Source organism: Drosophila willistoni, chromosome 3R, assembly GCF_018902025.1.
Source record: "Drosophila willistoni isolate 14030-0811.24 chromosome 3R, UCI_dwil_1.1, whole genome shotgun sequence".
Classification (NCBI taxonomy): Eukaryota; Metazoa; Arthropoda; class Insecta; order Diptera; family Drosophilidae; genus Drosophila; species Drosophila willistoni.
The window spans coordinates 11665042-11685868 of NC_061086.1; the positions used below are offsets into that span (position 1 = coordinate 11665042).

At 39.5% G+C, this 20827-nt stretch overlaps 1 protein-coding gene across 1 annotated transcript in view; it reads left to right on the forward strand.

Moving 5' to 3' along the window:
* Positions 1-20827, forward strand: part of LOC6650477 — a 75683-nt gene that overhangs the window by 22101 nt on the left and 32755 nt on the right. The window contains exon 2 of the mRNA XM_023180570.2: positions 17418-17550. Within this exon, the coding sequence (XP_023036338.2) occupies positions 17418-17550 (133 nt within the window). The remainder of the gene's footprint in view (positions 1-17417; positions 17551-20827) is intronic.

Here is a 20827-nt window from a genome sequence, read left to right on the forward strand (position 1 = left end):
TAAATGGATTTTCAGTAAACGTATATGTGTGTGTGTGTGTGTGGGTGTTGTTGAAGACGGTTTTGAGGTTGGGGTGTCGGGGTTTTTTTTTTGGTTCTGTCATGTCGCGGGTTGGCAAAGAAAACGCTGCACGATTTATGCGCCTTACAAGCTAAGCCCAAAAGTATGCTACATAAGCTCCCACCACATATGTGTATGTGTTTATTTAAGTGCAGTATGTGTGTGTGTGTGTGTGTGCTCCTTCGGTAAGCTGAAATTCAAATTTTTTCACTACCAAATGGCGAGCAAATATCCAAAAGGGGTTCACAGCTTAAATGCGCCACGCCATTTGTCAGTGTAATAAAATCAAAAACACACACAGAGAGCACTCGGGAGGTAAACCTCAAAACCATACAACTTGGGATTGGCAACTGGGACAGAGGTTGGTAGGAGGCGACAGGAATGGAGGGAGCACCCAACTGAGCTCAGGCTATTGAAAATTTATATTGGCCGCATTTGTAGCCATGTATTTTTGTTCTTTTTTTTTTTTTTGTGGCTGACTTCAAGTCGGGCATTACCCTGAGCGCTTTTTGAAGTTTTCGCATTTATTTCACTTGGCTGCCAGAGCCATTTGCAGATTTCGTTTCTGTACTCTTGCCACTCTTTGTAATTGTATGCAGTTTTGCTCTCACGTCAATTTGACACACAACCGCCAATTTTATCGTAAGGTAAGAAAGATTCTTACTCTGTCGACATGTCGATGTGTTTTTACGTTCCAATTTATAGCGGCAATTTCTTCGCTCTCAAATGTAAATCCAGCGACTCTACGCGACCGCCACTGTTTACATTAGTTATTATGCTTATTTATGTGATTTTATGGGCCAGCAGACGGAGCCACAGCCATTTGACTAGAGTGCTTGAAGCCTTTCAAATTGATGCGCACTTTAAATCCACCTGCGATTGTAACTCCCACCGCACCCAAGTATCCCCATTAAATTAAGTTTAGCACCGCGATATGACTTACAGAACAGACAAGAGCAGCGAAACCAAGCCTTTTGTCTTTGAACTCCGAACTGGATCTGTATCTGTCTTTTTGGGGCAAGGCATTGAGAAATCGCCAAATAATTGCTACGCTTACACTTTGTCGCTGTGCTGCGCTGACGCTTATCTCTTGGCAACATTTACAACAGCAACAAGAAGCAGTAACTACAAAGTGAAAGTCCATCGCTTATTCCTATGGGAACAGGGGGCAACAAATTACAAATTCAACAAGCGCCAAGTGGACAACCCTCATTAATTTTGCTTCCCTCTTTGGTTGCCGTTGCCCCTCAAGCCTCCATCCATCCATCTATCCAGTTCACCCATCCATCCACCCTGACTACCTACCTACCTACCTAACGTTTGCCTTGTCCCTTGCAACAGTAAAGCTTTCTATTAAAATTAATAATGTTGCTTAAAAACAAAGCAACAAAACAGCGCCAAAAAAAGGAATAGAAACGAACAGCGAGTCAACGAGCTTACTGAAAAAGTATCTCACAGCATGGGCCACGAAGTTTTTGGTAGCCCTTAATAAGTTGCCAACGGTTTGGGTTGGGTCTTTCAGACTATAAAAATTTATCAACAACATCAATAAATGTTCAAAAGGGAAAACTGTTGAGATGGTCATTAGGGAATGAGTACACGAAATGGTGGTCTACCTTTTATTGTTTAGATTGAAAAGGATTGATTAGTGAATGTATCATAAAGGTGAATTACATTCTTCTTATAGTTCTGCTCTGGATATTTGCAGTAAAAATTGGTGAAAACTATAACTTTTCAGATAAATAAACTCAAAAATTTTACTTAAACACAAAGTTGTATTGTGTTAATGACTAGAAATTACTTCTTTATAAATAATAACACAAAGTCTGTGCTTCTTATTGAGAACATTATAATAATTAAAATTAGCATTCATTAATCAAGATTTGTTTTGCTTTTAATTTCTAGTGCTGCTTATGAAGAGTCCTTAATTTCTAAATCTACTTATTGATACTTAAAAGTTAATATGTAATATAAAATAATTGGGCTCTTTCAATGTAAACCAGAATTGTATAAGAATGAATTTTCTAGTTTAGATTTTAAAATTGGATCCCCATTTGTATGCAATAGTTTTCATATATATTCAAGGACTTTTCTTTCTCTTTTTTCTCCATTTTAATAACAAACTTGCTGGGGTAATTAAAACCTCATGAAAATAAATATTTTTTGTTTTAGTTTGCAACTCCTTTGAACTTTTATTACATTAATGGGTTGCTGTCTCTTTGTAGGCCAATGATCCAGATATTATCTGAGCCAACAAATAGGTTGAATGTGTGGGAGCGCCCACCTCCAATTGACATAACAACACAACGCATGTTAGAAAGAGATAGATGAGAGGCATGGTGTGTGTGTGTGTGTGTGTGTGTGTAGGTTGGTTATTTGGTCTCGTGGTAATTATTCATTTTCCTCCGGCAACACATTACCCATGCATGGCCATGTCAAAAGGCGTCTACCCGTCGCTTGTTCTCATTTGTAATTGAAACTTCCCTCTATGTCTCTCTCTCTCTCTCTCTTCTCCGCTTTGTTGCTCCTTAACCATCTGTAAAATAATTAGCATTATGTTTTAGTTACGTTCATTTTTGTCATATCACAATGGCATAGAGTTATATATATAACAAGCTACTTACTACCCTCGCATATTACTTTTCGTTAATTAATTGAGTTTCCATCGTTATGAATACTGCATAGATCCAATTCAAATGAATGAGCGGAGATAGAGTGAGAGCGACTAGGGGAAAAGGCAACCAAATAACCGCAGGTAACCTAACGAAGCTTGCTGATATATAAATATTTGAGGCAATTTTCAAGTGCGCTGGGACTTGGCCTTTGTCTTTGTATGCCAAAGGTAAATAGCGCATTGGTAAACAAAAGGAAAAGGAACAGCAAAAGGAATCGACAAAAAAGGAAACCAAGAACGCACCAAAAAGGAAGTAACTTGGGCCCAATCCACTTGTATACTCTTACCCTATACCCCTGGAACTGGGAAAGCAATCAAAGAAATTAGCAAACACCAAAAACAGCAGGCAATGAAGGGAGAGAAAAAAAGAGAAAACAGCGTGAAAAAACAAAGAAACAAAATGAAGATGGGGGAAAAACAAAAAAAAAAAGAAAAGAAAAATGAAAATGAATAAAAGCAACCAGAATCGAAAGAAAGAATATAACAAGGCAATGCAACTACATAAATAATTTAATATTTCCACTTCACTTGATGATGATGGCCCTGATTTTGTCTTGCCCTTTTGTTTGCCATGCCCTTTCCTGCTCCCCCTCCCACTCCTTCTTATATTTTCCATGCCGTCTAGGGCGTCGCAGCGCGCTGCTTCAATGATGAAAATAAGCAATTGAATGCTCAGTTAGATGTAAGAAAAATCAATTTTCCAAACAATTTTACTCGCTTGCCCTTGCCGTTTTGCCAGTTTACTTGTTCCTCTTTTTTTGTTTTTTTTTATCGCTGCTGCTGCTGCTGTCTTAGTTGTTGTTGTTGTTTGCCGTACTTTCATGCACTTGTCGCCGGCTGCGGGCAATGCTCTTTTTGCCAGCTCTAGTGTGCGGCAACAACAAAACAAAACGAAGCAACAACAAAATAAAAGCAACAAAAAATACCAAAATAAAGGCAAATCAAAAGCAGAGCAAAATCAATCGTCAAATCACTCGAGTGCTTTCTTCGTCTCTTCGTCCGGCACTCTGTTGATTTTGTTTTTGTCTTCAGTTTATTGTGTGCCTTTTGTTCCTGCCTTCTGCGCTTGCCTTCTGCTGTTTTGTTTATCCGCCGAGCCAGTGCGCCCAAAATGGCAGGCTAACGATTCCTCGGGGCCCGATACCATGTTGCACGATGGGCCAAATGCGGGAGCAGATAAGCACGCGCTCCGCTCTCTACTCCGGCTTCAGCTCCAGCTCTGACTTCAGCTCCAAACTGGGCTGCTGCTGCTGGCTGCCTTGTTTTCGAGATGGGGATCTACCTAAAATGAAATGGAATGGGTATTTGGTGGGCGTTTTAGGCGCTTCAATTGTGTCACGCATGCACGCACGTTGCTTCCGTTTTTCCGGTTGCCGGGTTTGCTATTTTTTCCGTCTTCTGCTCCGTCCTCCTCTCTCACACACTCACTCCAAGTCTTCCTTGCTTATTTTGCCCTTTTACTTGGGAAAACAAGAAAAAAAAAAGCAAAAATAAGAAACAAAACAACGAAAACGAGACAGCGACAGACTGGAAAATTTGCATGCTTGGACATGTTGAAATCTTTTTGAGAGTTGCTTGCGGTATCAAGTTTTCCTTTTCTCTCTTTCTCTCTCTCTTTCCCTCTTTTTGGTCTAGCGTAAAAATGAAATTTGCATTTGGCAGTGGCGTGGAGATGGCTTAGTCCCTTGAAAGCCCATTTCAGAATGCGAATTTGATGCAATAAACTTGTAGAGGAACTCTTGCACATATGCATATCCTGAATATATTTTTATACTTACATACATAGATATAAGTGAAAATACACAACAAGGACAAAGGGCAAACGAATACCCATTTATTTTAGATCCTTGTGATAAGTAGATGCTAATTTCTTATAAATGTTGCATTCAATCAAACAAATTTTACGTATATTGTAAATTAAAATCGTCCTTGCTATTTATAAAATATAATACGTACGAGTTCCAATCATTTGAATAAGACAACGTTACGTATACGTAACATTCTTTCTAGACCTACGCCTTTGTATTCTTTCAGTTAGCAAATTTCCTTTCATGCGTAGACATGCAAGCAAATATGTGAAGCAGTTTGGGTGACAAAAGACAAAATGAATTGTTTGCCATGTAACGAACCCCAGAAACGAAGAGGAGCCAAAATGAATGAAATCAAAAAATAGAGAAAAAATGAATGCAAAAGAAGAAAAATACTGACGAAATCCAGGCAGATGGGATAAACCGAGTATGACAACAACAAGACAGTTGTTGCACGTGTTATTGCATTTTTAAGAGATTTACATCCGTTCATGTTCTGGCTTTGCGCAAATTGACAGCCAGTGGAGGGAATTGTAGTTATATGCTGGAAGGATTGACAATTGGTGTCCATTGGTGGTTCAATGGTTGTTTTCGAGAAGCAAATGTAAAACGATTTGGATCTGTTGGAAACGCAAAGATTGCTATTAAACGGAAAATGCTAAGCAAATTTAAAGCAGGCAATGCCCGAAGGTCATGTTGCCGTTTCCTTTTGGATGTGACTAAAGTTGAAGATGGAGCAGCAGGAACAGCAGGAGCAGCAGTAGCAGTTGCTGCCGACACACGCAGCTGGCACCGGATGCTTTGGGGGAAGCTCGTGCTACAGTTAAAAGTTCAATTTGCGGAATGGCGGCAAAGGCATTTACACGCCCACCCGAGCACGCACACATACACATACACACACGCATACATTTACGGATACATTGACAAACAGAGAGAGATAGCGAACGAAAGAGAGAGAGAGCAATTGAAGCGTAAGAAATAGGAGCAACAACAACACCATCGGCAGCAAAAGGAAATTTTGCGTTAAATTATTACTTTCCGTTTATGCAAAGCATTTTGAGCGCACTCACTTTGCTTTGGCGTTGGTTTGTGGCTATGTTTTTTTGTTTTTTTTTGTTCACTATAACCTCTTTTCCTGCCTGCCCCCCACTTCCTAAGCCCTGTCTCTGGCCTGTCCTGGCTCTGTGCAAATTAGTAGTGTGCGACAAGCGACAAGGAAATTGCAATAGCATCTCATGATGCCACTAAATGCACTGCAAAAGGGCGTTCCGGCAACAGACGACACGCGAGCGGGGATAGAAATGAGGGAAAAAATTCATTTGCTGCATTTGCAAAAATTGTTCCTTCTGTCAACAGAGCGAAATGGGTTGGTTGGTTGGCTGCCTAGCTTGGATGGCCGGAACGAGTCGAAGGGGGAGCACACCAAGGACAGATCCACCACATGGGCGTCGGTTACTTTCGGGTAAGCAGCTGGCATCAACTGAAATGAAACGAATCGTGACGGGGTAAAGGAAAAAACACACCAACAATGAGAATGTCGTGGCCGCAGCCACTGGAACATCCTTCTCTTTTTTTTTTTGTTGGTTTTTTGGTGTGGTGCAAATGCATTTTAAAGTAAACGCCGGCACTTTTGTCATTTTAATTTTGCGAATATTCAACCATTCTAATTTCACTCAACCAAGGTTAGAGACAACGCGAAATTGTTTACGATACCCTCTACAGTCTTAAGCGAAAGTGAGGGTATATTGAAGATGAAAAGGAAAGGCAGTTGTAAATCTTAAACGAGATAGTTAAAGGACTGCAGAGCATCTAAAACTCTTTGTTTTAAATTTATTCAAGGAATTTGTTTAATTGAAAATATTTCGTTCTGACAACAGCCGCCAAGTTTTACTACTAGCCTAGTAAATAACTGAGCTGGCAACTGAATGATAAGCCCATCAGGAAAACAAAATAAAAGGGGGAGGCAAACGGTTACAATGACGCTCTGATGTTGTTTCCTTCTACATTCACATGAATGGTAGTTGTGGTGGCCATTTATCTTGCTCAAGGTAATAAAATGTCTATAATTAGTCATTTAATATACAGATTTCCGTTTTGCGTCAAGGGGCGCAAAACTTTTACTACACTAACATACACACACACATACACAGACTTACACCAGGATACAGGATACTGAAGAGTGGGAGAAAAACGAAAAGAACACACACAGAAAATGGAGAACAAAGTTTTTCTATGGCTGAAAGACTGGGGAGCTGGGGGCTATCATATGTGGAGTGTCTTGGGTCTTGAGTCTCTGTGTGGGTAATTTAAGTATGGCGAATGATAAACTACTAAGCAGCCGTACAACTAGTTGGGAGTAGACTAGCAGCCAGACCAGCAACAACAGCCAAGCTACAAGGCCAGAGTATCAGAGACAGAGCCAGAGCCAGAGTGAGAGCAAGAGCCTGAACCTCAAATAAATGTGCAATTAAGAGCTGCTCGCCTTAGCGTTGGGCCACAGAATTTTGCTGCCAACTTTTCGCCCGGACTGCAAGGCTATTTAGATGCTTATATATATGTACGTATACCCTACATATATAATGTTTTGGTGTGTGTGTGTGCACTTTTAACGTAATATGCTGCCGCTTGCGCCTGTCTGAGCTATGAGCATTTTTATAATAAATCTTGGTGCTTCCGTTTTTGGTTTGCAAACTTCCTGTTGACAACGTCTTTAGTAGCCACCAGATAGACAGAGAGACAGACAGACAACCAACCAGCCAGCCAGCCGGCCAACTAACTGAGGAGCTCAGCTTTAACTCCAGCTCCAACAACAATAACATCTCCCTATGTCTTCCCCCCTCTACTTATATCGTCCTCTCTCTGCACTGTGATTTGCACGCAACATATGGACTTAACAGAGTTTGGAGCGTGAAATAGCGTGAACACTGACTGAGGCTGAATTTTGCCTCCTTGGGCAACTTTGGCTCCAAGTTTTCACGAAGAAATAAATCTTGGAGTTTTTACTTTATTACTGCGTGCAGTTGTCCGAGTCAGAGTAGAAACTTATTGCCCATAGTGCCGAGTGTTGAGCAAGGCTTTAAGATTTCATTTTTGGTTTGGTTACACGTGTTCTTGTGAACACATTTACATAATCTACATAGAGCATCGCCAGAACCTCTTTCTCTCTGACGCACGCACTCACTTTATGGCTTATTGTTTTGTTGTTGTCGCTTGACATTTTAACGAGCACTCAAATAAATTTTAATGTCTTTTAAATGATTTCCTCAATGGCGGCAGGCAGCACCATTGATGTCAATGGCTAAAAGGCTTGATCAAGGCTTCACTTTCCATTCGCCTAATGGCCAATATTCTACGTGTTTATGACTCAACTTTAAAGGTCAATGTATTGACTTTCCAAACCAAATGAATTTCTTAAAGGTACAGCAAAACATTCATAAATATATTGAGGTATCTTATGTTCTACTCCGTAAGGAAATATATTTTCTAGAGACTAAATTGAAAGAGAGAGAAAAAATGAGAAGAAAATAATTGCCATCTGTTTTCAATTACCAACTTGCAAAAGTTAGCAGTTTCATCTACAAGTTCAAACTAAAAGAGGTTTAAGCTCCACCATAAATCTAAAAGATGTATATAAATCTTATAGAAATGGTAACTAAACTTAAAGTTAGTCAGCTAAGATTTAAAATTCTTTTAAAAATTCAATATTTTTTATTCAGATGAATTTTTTATAAGTGATAGTATAAGTGACAGTATAAGAGAGTAAGTTATCTCTTCTCTTGAGAGTCGATATTAAAGAGATAAACGAATACTTTAAGCAACAAATTAAAGGCAAAAAGTAGTTTAATATGAGATGAAAGAAACATTAACCTTTATAGAAAATTGTACGTACATATACATAAACACACTTACATTCATAAAACATCTTATTTTAAAATATACCAAAATATGCTCTTGTTACATTAGATGAGTTCGGCTGGTCGCCTGGTTGAATGTCAACCAGTCCGGTAACTTTTCTTTTGGGCAGCCTTTGTCCTTGTCTTGGCCAAAGTTATGCCTCGAGTGCACGCTCATGGCTGTTTTTCTTGAAACAAAATTAGGGCCGGGCCAACAACAACAGCAGGCAAGACGAAAAATTGTAATGCAAATTTAATTAGGTTTTAAGTGCTTCAGCGACGACAACGAAGACTACGTTTCGACTGACGCTGTTATTGTTTTTGTTGTTGTTGTTGTTGTTGTCGCGTTGTTGTGTCTTGTCAAATATTTACTTTGAGCGCGGCAGAAAATAACCAAAAAAGGTTGGACCCTCACAAAAAAAAAAAAAAAAACAACAACGAAAACAAAGAAAGCAAAAAAGAAAATAAACGAAAGCAAAGGTAATGAAATTTTTCGCGCTGAGTTCTAAAACAGTTTAAAGTTATTACGCCCCGGCTACGTGGGCAGACAAATTGATTTGGCTAAAGAAAGTTTTACCGGCATGAGGGCTAAAACCGTACACGGATGAATGATAATGGTAATGATGATGTTGAAACGTTGCAAATTGCCAATAGGGCAATGGGCCAGTGGGTCGGGGGGGCATATGGACATATGCATAATATTGACTTTTTTACTTTTAGAACCAAAGCTAATTAGCCTGTGACCCGCATCAAAAAGTTTAGTTACAATTTAAATCGAAATTCCGACACATTGCCCAAAAACGAATAGAATGAAATTTTTGGTTTGGTTTTTCAGTACAAGCTTCGTTTGGTTTTTATTGTCGTCTGCCATTGCGAAAAGTTTTGTCAATGAAAGTTTTTAGCGCCCTGGCAAATATGCAAATATTTGCGCAACTTTATTAAAATTCATTTTTGTCATTCATAGCTGTTGCTGTTCTGAATCCTTACACATGCATGAGTGAGTGTCAGACTGTGTTTGTGTGCGTTTCTGTGTGTGTGTATATATATATGTTGCGAAGCCCAAAACTCTTGACAATAGTTCTTCGTAGTTGCTACTTTCATGGTAAAGCATGTAAGGAATTTTATGCTAAGCGGCAATAATTGCAAATTCCACTGCAACCACACACATCCTAACACATACAGAACCACACACACACACACACACACACACACACAAATACACACATGTTTGATTCAAACTTTTGCCTTGTCTAACTGTCTGCAAATCGCAGAGCTTTGCGAAAATCTTTACCAAAATGTTTGCCATAGGCATTTGGTGTAGGCAAAAAAACTTTTTTCAACTTTTCGCAAATAAGTATGCTATGTTTTTTTGCATGCGGCTCTCCAAACTGCACACAATGTAGTTTCACCCATAGATAGAGAGAGAGAGAGAAAGAGCGAGGCAGAGAGTGAAAGAGAGACAGGGAGAGTAATTAAAATTGATTAACAACTGTTCAATTGCTCAGTTAATACATATAGGAATTGTATATACACATGTACACACATACATACATATATACGAATAATGCCAATATAAAACCAATAGCAACAGCAGAACCCCAATTAGTGCATCATCAGCAAAAAGATAAATGAATTAGTTAATATAAATTCCCTTACTTATGCATAATTAAAATGCAGACAATATTTAAATATTTCATTACACAATCATGTGTAGAAAGTGTATTTAATAGTCAACTAGTAGTTGAAATCTTTGTTTTAAATTGCTTTAATGCACACAATATAATTAATTTGGTTACAAAAAACATGTGCAGCGTTGTTGTTGCTATTGTTTTTTTTTATCAACTAATTTAAAACGATTCTTTCAATTGGCATTATTAACATTCCGATGATTCTGACCACGCCCATGTATACAATTGCTACAACTGCCATGTGCCTGCGAGTCCACAGAGCCCATCATTAAATTGATGGACATTGGGTAAGCAAGCCACGTTGTAAGTTGGAAGATCCTTGCCAGGACAGACTGGGCCTGCTAGCGACCATAACTAACAGTTCACTGCACACAAACACATACACATACACATACACAGACACTAGTACAACTTTGGGGCTTGGAGTTACTGTTCGGCACAGAGCAGCTGCTCCAATTCGAACTTTAACTTGCAATTTCAACGTGGCCAAAAAAAACGCAAAAAAAAATGATTGCCAAAGGTGCCAATTGTTTGTTGGTGTGTGCGCACGTATGTGTGAATTTATCGGTTGACATGACAATGCAGCTGCAAAATGCTGGCATCGAACACCACTTCAATATGGGTTCTCCGACTGCCTGTCTGGCGACTACCAACTAACATCTACTGCCAGCTGCTCTTATGTTCCAGTCTTCATCTCTTTTTCTCTCTCTCTCTCTCTCTCTCTCTCTTTCTCTGTATCTTTACTCTTCGATCCCTTGTGTAGGAAAACTACCATTAGGTGAAATAGAAGTTTAGGGCAACCTCTCGCACTTTATGCATTCACTAGTTCCTGTTGTCATAGGAGTCCTTTTTTTTGGCTTTGCTGCGAGGGTTGCCAAACGAAACTAGAAAACTTTAAGATCTGTTGCCATATATGGCAGGACATTCTGTATATAAACAGCAAGTAAACTGTTAACGAAATCCCACCTCTATATATGAGCCAATAAATTTTATTTGAAACTGCATATCTCAATTATTTTGATGAACCAACCCTCGCTTACACACATACAGGAACTTTGTGGGCAGCGAGGGTGCGCACCTCTAATGCGACCTCAACGTAAAATAATTGCTCACCAAAGTGCACTCAAATGCAGACACATGGCCACACGTGATGACCAATGCACTTCGGGTCAAATGTGCAAACATACGAGAGACTGTAAGAGCAGTAAGGAGGCTAGCACAAGTGCGAGGGTCAGGAGAAAGGGTAAACGAATGCCAGTTGAAGTGGCAGCGGCAAACCTGCAACTTAGATGGAAAGGAACTTGAGTAGTGTGGGTCTGGGTCTTGGTCTGGTCTTTTTGCCCCCGACTCGTTATTCTTACTTTTTTCGGTTTGGCTTAGTTGAAGACAAGTCGACGTAATTGATGTAATTTCTGGTCAAGGCATCAAACTACACATAGCAAGAAAACAATAGAAGAAAGGAAAAAAAAATATCCACTCACTCCCAGAGGCAGAGTCATTGGTTTTCGGTGTGTGTGTGTGTGTGTGTGGCAATGTTGCAACACTTTGAACTGTGGATCAAGAGTTGCTCTGGCATGCCACGTAATTTGAGCTAAACTTATCTTTTCTTATTTTTTGTTTCCGTAGAATTCTTTACTTTTTTTAAATTGCAAGGATTCTTTTCTTAAGTTTTTCTGATGCGACAATCTATCTTTAAGATTAGGTAATATCGATTGATATTCAACCTTAAAGAAATCAATAACTGTCCCCCGCAAACACACACACATACACACACTTATCGATATATCTCTTGACAATGGCAGAGAGCTCGCTCCCTTGAAGGTCAATAATAATGTAGACAACAAGAAGCGTGTTTGCTTGTCAGTTTGCCTTTGCCTTGTCGGTTCTTTTGCCATTGGTTGGATGGTGGGACGAGCCAAGTGAATATTTGTTATTGTCCCACTTTTTGTGTTTTATCGTTTGCTCGCTTGCTGACATGACAGTTGCCAGTCGCCCCGCTGCCAGTTGTGCTGTCTTAGTCCAGGCCATATTATTTATTAAGCCGGAATTGAATTTGAGTTTGTTGACTCAAGGCTGGCAATTGGCATGCTAATTGGCTTGACGTTTAAACAACAGAAACAACGACAGTAGCTTAGCACCAACAGCAAAACCAACTGCTTTTTCGGCTTCTAATTGCAGTTTATGCAAAATTTAAAACACTGACAAAAATATTTTAATTCTTTTATCCAATTAGGCGCTCTTCTTTTTGTTTATTTCTTATTTATCTTTTATTCTTCTTTTGGAATCGATCTTCTATGCTTAAATTCAAGCTTTAAATAATAAGTTTTCCATTTCAAAATAAAAGAGAGTTTCGTGTGACCTGTAAATATATCCCTTAAGAGTTTTTGAGATATTTCCTAGACTGCACTTTCAAATTCTTGGCATAATTTTAAACACTGTTTTTGTAGAGTGCGTAAAAAAATTACTTTGCTAATTACGTACATTTTGCTTGTGAGTGTGTGTGAAAATGGGTTAACACTTGCCCACTGGCTGTTGTTTTTTTACATGTTGTTGCTGCTGTTGTAGGTGGGCTTCGTCTTTGTAGTGGGCCTATGGCCAAGTATCTAGCAAAACTCATTCTCACTCTGTTTCTTTTTCATGCTCGCCTTCTCTTCTTCAATCTAAAGGCGAAAATTGAACAAAGGACTTTGTTTGTTTTCAACTAAATTAGTGCAAATAGTGAGTACACACACATACCACACCAGATTTGAAATGTGGGCGTGGCTCGTGTATAACAACACCTATGCCCGAGGCAGAGGCAGAGGCAGCAGCAGCAATGCGACTTTACCTTGTGCCACTTAGGCATTATAGCACAAAGCGCTTTGTTGTTGGCATTCACTTTCGTACATAAACACATACACCAACGCACCTTAGATGCAAGTGTCTGTGTTGGTGTGTGTGTGTGTGTGTATGTTTTGGCATTGTCTGGCATTTTGTTAGCCTGCGATTTGGGCGCTCGAAAGTATGCTATGCCAGCCATTAACTTTCATCTCAATTACACAAACACATTCGCAGCAAGACAGCACAGTACCATGAGCTGGGGTATGAGCATGGGAAACACATACATTCGCATACAACTGCATATAATGCAAATACATACATACATATTTATTTAAAGAATTTTCTTACGCCCAAAACAACAATAACAATGCAAGAGCAGCAACAACTACAACAAGAATAACAAACGCCTGACGCAATGGCACGTTTATGCCACACGTGACCTGCTTCTGCTTCTGCTGCTGCTTCTGCTGCTATTGCCGTTGGCCAGGGTCGGCTACGACATCTCAGTGGCTGCCATATAGTCGCACACTATTTTTACAAGTGTCTACAGTTAAGAGCACACACACATATACACACACGCACTTAAGCGCTCCAAAAATTACCATGCTCAAAACTAGTCGCTGCCGTTGTAGTTGTCGCTGTTGCCATCCTTGTGGTTCTAGCGTGAAATGAGAAGAAAAACTTTGGCGCTCTCAGCAACAACAACAACAACAACAACAACAATAACATGAACACCAAAAGCAAACGAAGATGTATAAGCAAGCCGCGAAAGTGGAACGTGAATGTGGAGAAAGCCAAGCCCAAGCTTAAGAAGCTGAAGCAGCCGTTTCGTAGTCATGGATTTCATTATGCGCATTTTCTACCACCATTTTTTTTTCCTCTTGCCTTTGCAGCCAGGCGCGTTAGCATTGCATACTTTTAGGCACCGTTGTTGTTGCTGCTGCTGCCTCTGTCCTGTGTTTTGTGTCGAGTTGGCTTTTGCGCAGACACTGAAATGCAATTTGCATAAGTTTCACAGCTTCTTTCGTTTATATAGAGACAACTTATATATATAATATACACATATACATATATATAAATATAAATACTATGTGCATAACCCAAGAAGCTGGGCTCAACAACATGCCACTGTCAGTTGGTGCGAGTTTCTCTTTTTTCCCACACCCTCTTTCTCTTTCTCGCACTCTGTGTGTGTGTATGTGTGTGTGCGAATGTTTGCAAGTGCGTTAAGTATGTGTTGCCTAGCTGTTGGCAATTTTCTGAAAATTTGTATAGAAAAATACATAAAAAAGGATCAAATGATAAGCAACAATATCCGATTCATTGATGAGCAGTTCAGCAGTGAGTTTAAAAAAAGTTTCCTAACTACATCAACAAAAACTATTTTAAAATTCGGAAATGTGTTATATTCGAATATTCAGCTTTTGTTATAAAGTTCATATACAAAATATACAAAGATTGTGAAGTCAAAGTCAAAATTTATCTCTCTAAACTCAACTGTTGCATTCTACTTATTATGATATTGCTTAATATTTTTAATCAGAATTAAAAATTAAGATGTAAAGATGACAAAAATAACTTAGGTTCCATTTATGAATTGTTTTTAAAGTGATTTGATTCTATTCCTGGCAAATGAATATAATTTTTACACAATTTTTAACATATACATATATACATATATGTGATTCGAAAACAATATCAGGTCTAAGTATTTTATCTTGAAAGTAAACAAATCAATCTTACTAACCTTTGATTTAAATATAATCAGATAAAATACAGAATTTTTAAAAACTCACTCTTACTAAAGTCAAACAGTGTTTTAAAATGGTTCAACATGAAACTTCAACACTTTAGTCTTTCTTTTGTTAGATTCGTTCTTTAAGTTCACAGGTTTTGAACCATAGAAAGGACACTGAATCAAACTCAGTTTAAGCCGAGAAAGACATTAGTCAATTTGAAATTCTGCCATCAATGCAATGCAATGCATACATAAGTTAGTGGTAACTTCCGAAAATTCCATGTGGGAGGTCCACTGACCTCACTGACGACTTACCACCTAAGCCACAGCACGCGCCACTTTGTCTAAAATCCAGGCAGTTGGTTTTGCTTGCCTGATTCTGCGGTCCTCTTCGTCCCGCTCTCACCCTCTTTCTCTCTGAGTTTCTTTCAATCCCATGTGTGTGTGTGCCTCACGGGTAAATCACTCATTACACACTTACGCTGGTGCGCACAGCGTCAAAGTCGATGATGACGATGACGATGACGATGGCGAAGGCGGTGACGGAGGCGCATATCACAAATTATGTCAATTTGCTGGAACTGGTACTGCCGCCGCCCGCTTTGGGGCTAAGAGACATCGAAGACTGAAGTTAACTGATAGAGGGGCTAACTTTGCTGTCTGTACGTTTTACTCGTTGAGAATTTGACATCTTACATGGGAATTACAAACGCACGAAAATTGCTTCCATGTTTTGTGTCAGTCCTTGATATACAGTCAGAGAGAGAAAGAGAGAGATCTACATAAAACGGTTTACATACATTTATGTGTGTGTGTAGGATTGTCTGTCTGCCCGCCAACGCGTGGATGGCCGCTCGTGCGTCTGTTTTTTTTTTTGGTGGAGACCAGGGGGCGACATCTGGAGGTCGGCGGGAGCGGCATTTTCATGTGCAAATTTTTGTAGTGTGCCATAAATTATACGACTGGGAATTGCTTTTCTATAAAACGTGCGCATATTAAATAAATGTCAACAATTTTTGGCATCGTCTGCAAGCTGAGAAATTTTCTGTTGTACATACGAATGCGAGTGTGTTTCAATGTGTGTGTGTGGGGGGTGTATATGTGTGTGTGTGTGTGTGTGGCGGCTCCAGAAATTAAATTACGCGTAACATGATTGCGATGCTCCCTTTTGGGTATTAATGAGCATCAGGTTCGAAAAGTAGGTTCATGATGGATGCGTGAACGTTTTTTGATGCCCTGACAGCTGAACAGGTGTGTCGACTAGAAAATTTAATCTTTTCTTATTTCTGGCATGCATACATGTACGATTTAAGGACTTTCCTGTTCAAAAATTCACAGTTAACAGCTTAGAATATCAAAATGTCTTAATAATTACACAAGATTGTCTCAATTATAGAAAAAAACCAGAGATGGGATTAACTTTCAACTTATTTAAAGGAAATTGTTTTAAGCAAAGTTGAGCAATAAATTTATTTCAAAGAATTATAGTTTTTGTCGTACACTTTAAGAGTAAAGTTAAATAAATTGATCATATCTAACTACTCTTATTTTATCCTTAGTTGATTTTATATAAACAAGTCAAATCTATCTTTTTTTGAGCCCGAGAAAAGCTGATCGAGAATTAGAATTAGTAAAAGAGAAAGTTGTAATTTTAGCCTTAAACTGTCCCTCTCTTTTTTTCTGCATGGATTCTAATTAATATCTTTATCATTTTGTTCACTCAATTTAATAAGCCAGTCGATTTTCTATAAATCGAAAACTACCGAAAGAAAAACCACCTTTTCATGCAGCTATTGTTATGCGACGTCTGCTCACGCCAATGGACAATTACGGGAAGTACAGACAAATGGACTGAGAAAGCAAAGTGCGTGTGTATGTGTGTGTGTGTGTGTGCGCCATCTTAGGCAGCTTTAATCCAAAGCACCAACCATTGTCATTTGCTTGGATTGACTTTAGCAGTGTTTGCCAATCTACAGTTCGCTATTCCATTCGCCTCCATTACCTTAACGCCCTTGGCATTTATCTATTTCCACTGACATCAATTGGCAGTTTAAATGCAAAAGATGAGGCCGCCATGAAATCGCAGACCGACCTACCAACCGACCGACCGAACAGCCAGCAACACCCTATTCCAATCTCACACCATTGCAGGTGGGCAGTGCCATAGCCATCATCATTGTCGACGTCATCGTTGTCGTTGTCGTTGTCGTCAATTTAGCATTAATATTCCCACTCACGTACTTGGTTGTGATTATGCGACTACGACTACAACAGAGACGACGAACGTCAGCGGCGATTGCGGTTAGAAAAGCTAGTAGAAGGAGAAAGGGGAAAGGGGAGTGCGAAAGTGGAATGAGGTCCTGGTTTTTGAGGTTGGTTGTCGTGCGGTTTGCCTGCTCTTGGCTTGCGCCTTTGCCTTTGGTGCCTTGCGTGTTCAATGCCGGCTATAACGAAGGCGAGGCAAAGTCAACGTGACACTTAAAAGGCAGCGTTTTGTTGACATTTGTAAGAAATCGACGAAGGAGTCTAGTAATTGTGGCCAAAACAACAAAAACAAAAATGGGAACATTTTCATATTGTGTTAATGACTTTGGCAATAGTTTTGTCATGACATTTAAAAAGGTTTTACTCCATACCAATTACATTCCTGCCCATACCCACAATCGAAGTATTGATAGTCAGAAATTGTATCTAAATTTAATTGCAATTTCATTTTTATTTCATTTCTCATTGCAGTTTCTACAGTGGCCGTGGAAGCCGTACTGGGACGCACTGCATCCTTGCCCTGTGACATTGAGCCGGAGGCCAAAGATGATCGTGTATATATGGTGCTATGGTTTCGTGAGAGTGCTGGCAAACCTCTCTATAGGTAAGTTTACTAAACAAAACAAAAACTAGGCTATATTCGTAGGAGTAGATAATGCAAGTTAGGCCATCAATTTAGTAATTATTTCACCTTACATAGCAACTATTTTGTGGTTGTGTGCCCTAGATCAGCTTAAGTGCAGTCATTTACGCCCTTCCTTAACCTCAGCACTCTCTTTAAGCTATCCTCTTTGGCATCTGCCTTTAAAAGAACTAGTTTTGGCTAGAGAAATTTCTGACTTGCTAGTGGGCTGGTTGGTTACCTTTTGATTTATGTATGTAGTAGGCTAGAATGGCTCCTTCCTGGTCGGACAACATCATGAGAAATGGCAGCAGTTCATAATTTTCAAATAATTTATTATTTTAATAACATCATCAATATCAACTCAACTTCGAGTCTGCCGACAATGCTCGACTCTCGCTCCTGCTCTCTTGCTCGACATATGCCTAGGAATGACCCAAGAAAACAAAACAAAAGCAATGCCAGGTCAGGACAAACAGGAAGAGTAACGCGGGGCAACAGGACCCGACATGGACTCATATATTAGCCGCAGGGCCAACACCAACGTAAAGGAGGACATCTAGGGCAGCAAAATAATGGGAGCCAAAGTGAAAACTGTTTTGGCGGCGACTTTGATTAGGGTGGGGAGTAACGCGGTGACAGGGCAACGGGGGAGATGGCAGCAAAGTGACATTGTGGGGTTGTGGGAGAGAAAAAGTCCTGCGGGAAGCAGCTCGTGCTGCTGCTGTTCCGAATGTTTCGGCTGCTGTTATTTATAGAGCGAGCGCTGTGAACGTGTGCTTTAGGATTTAATATGTTGCACATTATAAGCAGACATCGATATCCTTTAGCCTTGTCAATTTTGCTTACATGTGCTTCCTTTTCAATATGTTGCCAGCATGCTGAGACAGTCAATGTGTGTGTGTGTGTGTGGGTGGGTGAAAGGACCACTGGACAAAATGGTAGACAGAAACATGGGGACGCACGTGTATATCAAGGACAAGCGCGAGCTGTTTACGAGCTGTTGCTGCTAGCTCCTTGTTTTTGTTGTTCTTGTTCTAGTTATTGTTGTTTTCTGCTGTTTCTGTTGTTGTTTTTGGTGCACTCAATTGGAAGCAATAAATTTCACTGTTGCACAGACAAAGCGACAAAAGAGGAAGTTGAAGATGAAGAGAGAACCAAAAAAAAAAAAAAATGAGAAAACAAAAAATGAGAAAACATATAATGGAAATAGAGATGGTGGCGACGGCAGAAGCGAAGATATGGGTAGACAATGCTTTTGACTCCACACTTCCCATCAACCCAAAAAAAGAAACTAGACAAAATGTCGAAAACAATAATGTCGCAAAAATTTCCGACTTTATAACCAAAATATCCGCAAGTGATTCGAATTCGATTTCCCTTTCCACACACACACGTTCGCCTTCAAATGAAAGAAAACAAAAAAGCAAATAAATAACAACAAGCTAGAGGCATCAAGATGGAGTCTCTTTCTAGGACCTTGGGTTGTGGCATAAAAAATTGCCAGCTCTGCGTGAAATCGAAGGCAACAGCAGCATGGGGTTTAAAAAGGAATCAAAACCAAAAGCTAAAAACCTTCGAAAAGGCGCCGAAATTGAAAGCAGCATGTGAGGAGACGATAGAAACCTGAAGAAACATTCACACACACACACACACGCACACGCTATAGATGTGCATGGTCTTGTAAGGATGTGTGTGTGAAGGTTTGCTACATTTTCTAAAGGCACGTCACAGCTGGCGGTCTCGCCTGCCTGCCTACCTACCACAATCCGGCGTTCTCTTGTCTAGGGGTTCTCTGCATTTGACAGCTTTACGCCAAAGACCAAAACCAAGACCAAAAAATGCCTGTCCCTGGTCCCCGTCCTCGTCCTCGTCTCTGGCTCTGTCATTGCCCACAAGGCTAAAAGCAAAAATATTAAAAATTATAATGTTAACTTTTGCTTTGTTGTTGTGTGTTTGAGCCGGACTTTTAGGGTTATCGCTATTTCGGTTTTTGGGTCAATTTTTATGGCCCGAAATCTCGCTGGGATTTGTTTCTTTTTCCCCTCCCTGTCCACTTCACTTTCTCTTCGTCGATATCCCTTTTTTTTGCACCCATATTTTCCCTCTTTGTGCTGACTTTGACCCTTGAAATGCGATTTTCATAAGATTTCTTTATACTTATATATTTATTTGTTATGAATTGTGGCCGATTGAGGGAAAAAAAATATCAGAGGGGTAAGGTAAAAAGGCGAGGAGAAAAGAAACAAAAACCAAAAGGGCCATTATTAAAATTAACATTTGCCATGACAGCCACCTGTAACGAATATAGGAGAATAAAACCAGATTACAGAAAACAAGAGGGCGAAACGATCAGGGGAGAGGTTAGGAACAGCAACGGCGGGAGGATGGCGTTGGAGGATGAGAACAAGAACAGGCCAACTGTCACGTTCAATATTGCAAACCATCAAAAATGGCATTGGCAACGGTAGTCGTCAACGTCCGCAAAAGCCTACATAATAAACAAAGGCAAAGGCAATGTTAAACCCAGCAGCATCGATAAAATGAAAAGAATAACAAAACAAAAAATACAGGAAAATGGAAAAAGCAGGAAAAAAAAGTAGACAAAAAAACCGAAACAAACAAAGAAAACGCCCACCTACACGAGGTGGCCACAATCAAGGTTAATTGATTTTTAAAGCCTGACGCTTGTTGGCCCTGTGGAGAATGCTTTGCAGCCGCTTAAATAATGAAATTTGATGCACAGGCAAACGACACTTGAAATCAGGGACGTAGATCAACTTGAGTTCAGGAGGCGAATGAGATGGAAGAGATGATCCAGCATCAACTTACATAACTTGCCTTCAGGGTCATGTGTTTAAATTTCAATTATTACTCTCCGATTTCCATTAAATTAATCTTTAACAAAGGATACCAACATAAATAAAGGATTGCTCTTTAACCATTTTAACCAATTGAATTTATTTCATTGTCCATGTATTAATGATGAATTATTAATTTCGATTCCAATTATGTTTTCTATTAATAGAAATCGTTAAATGGACTAAGGAAAGGCCAAACAAATTATAGTCCCAATAATTAACATGCAGCAACGTTTAATTAATTACAGTTTAAGTTTGATTCAATCAGCTAATACATTAAGCAATTAAGTGAATTCTAGTTGCGTACAACTAGTAAATTGGAGAATAGATTCTGACATTTAATATTTCTAGCCTTTATACCTATTGAACTTTCAGAGTTCGTTTACAAATCACTCTAC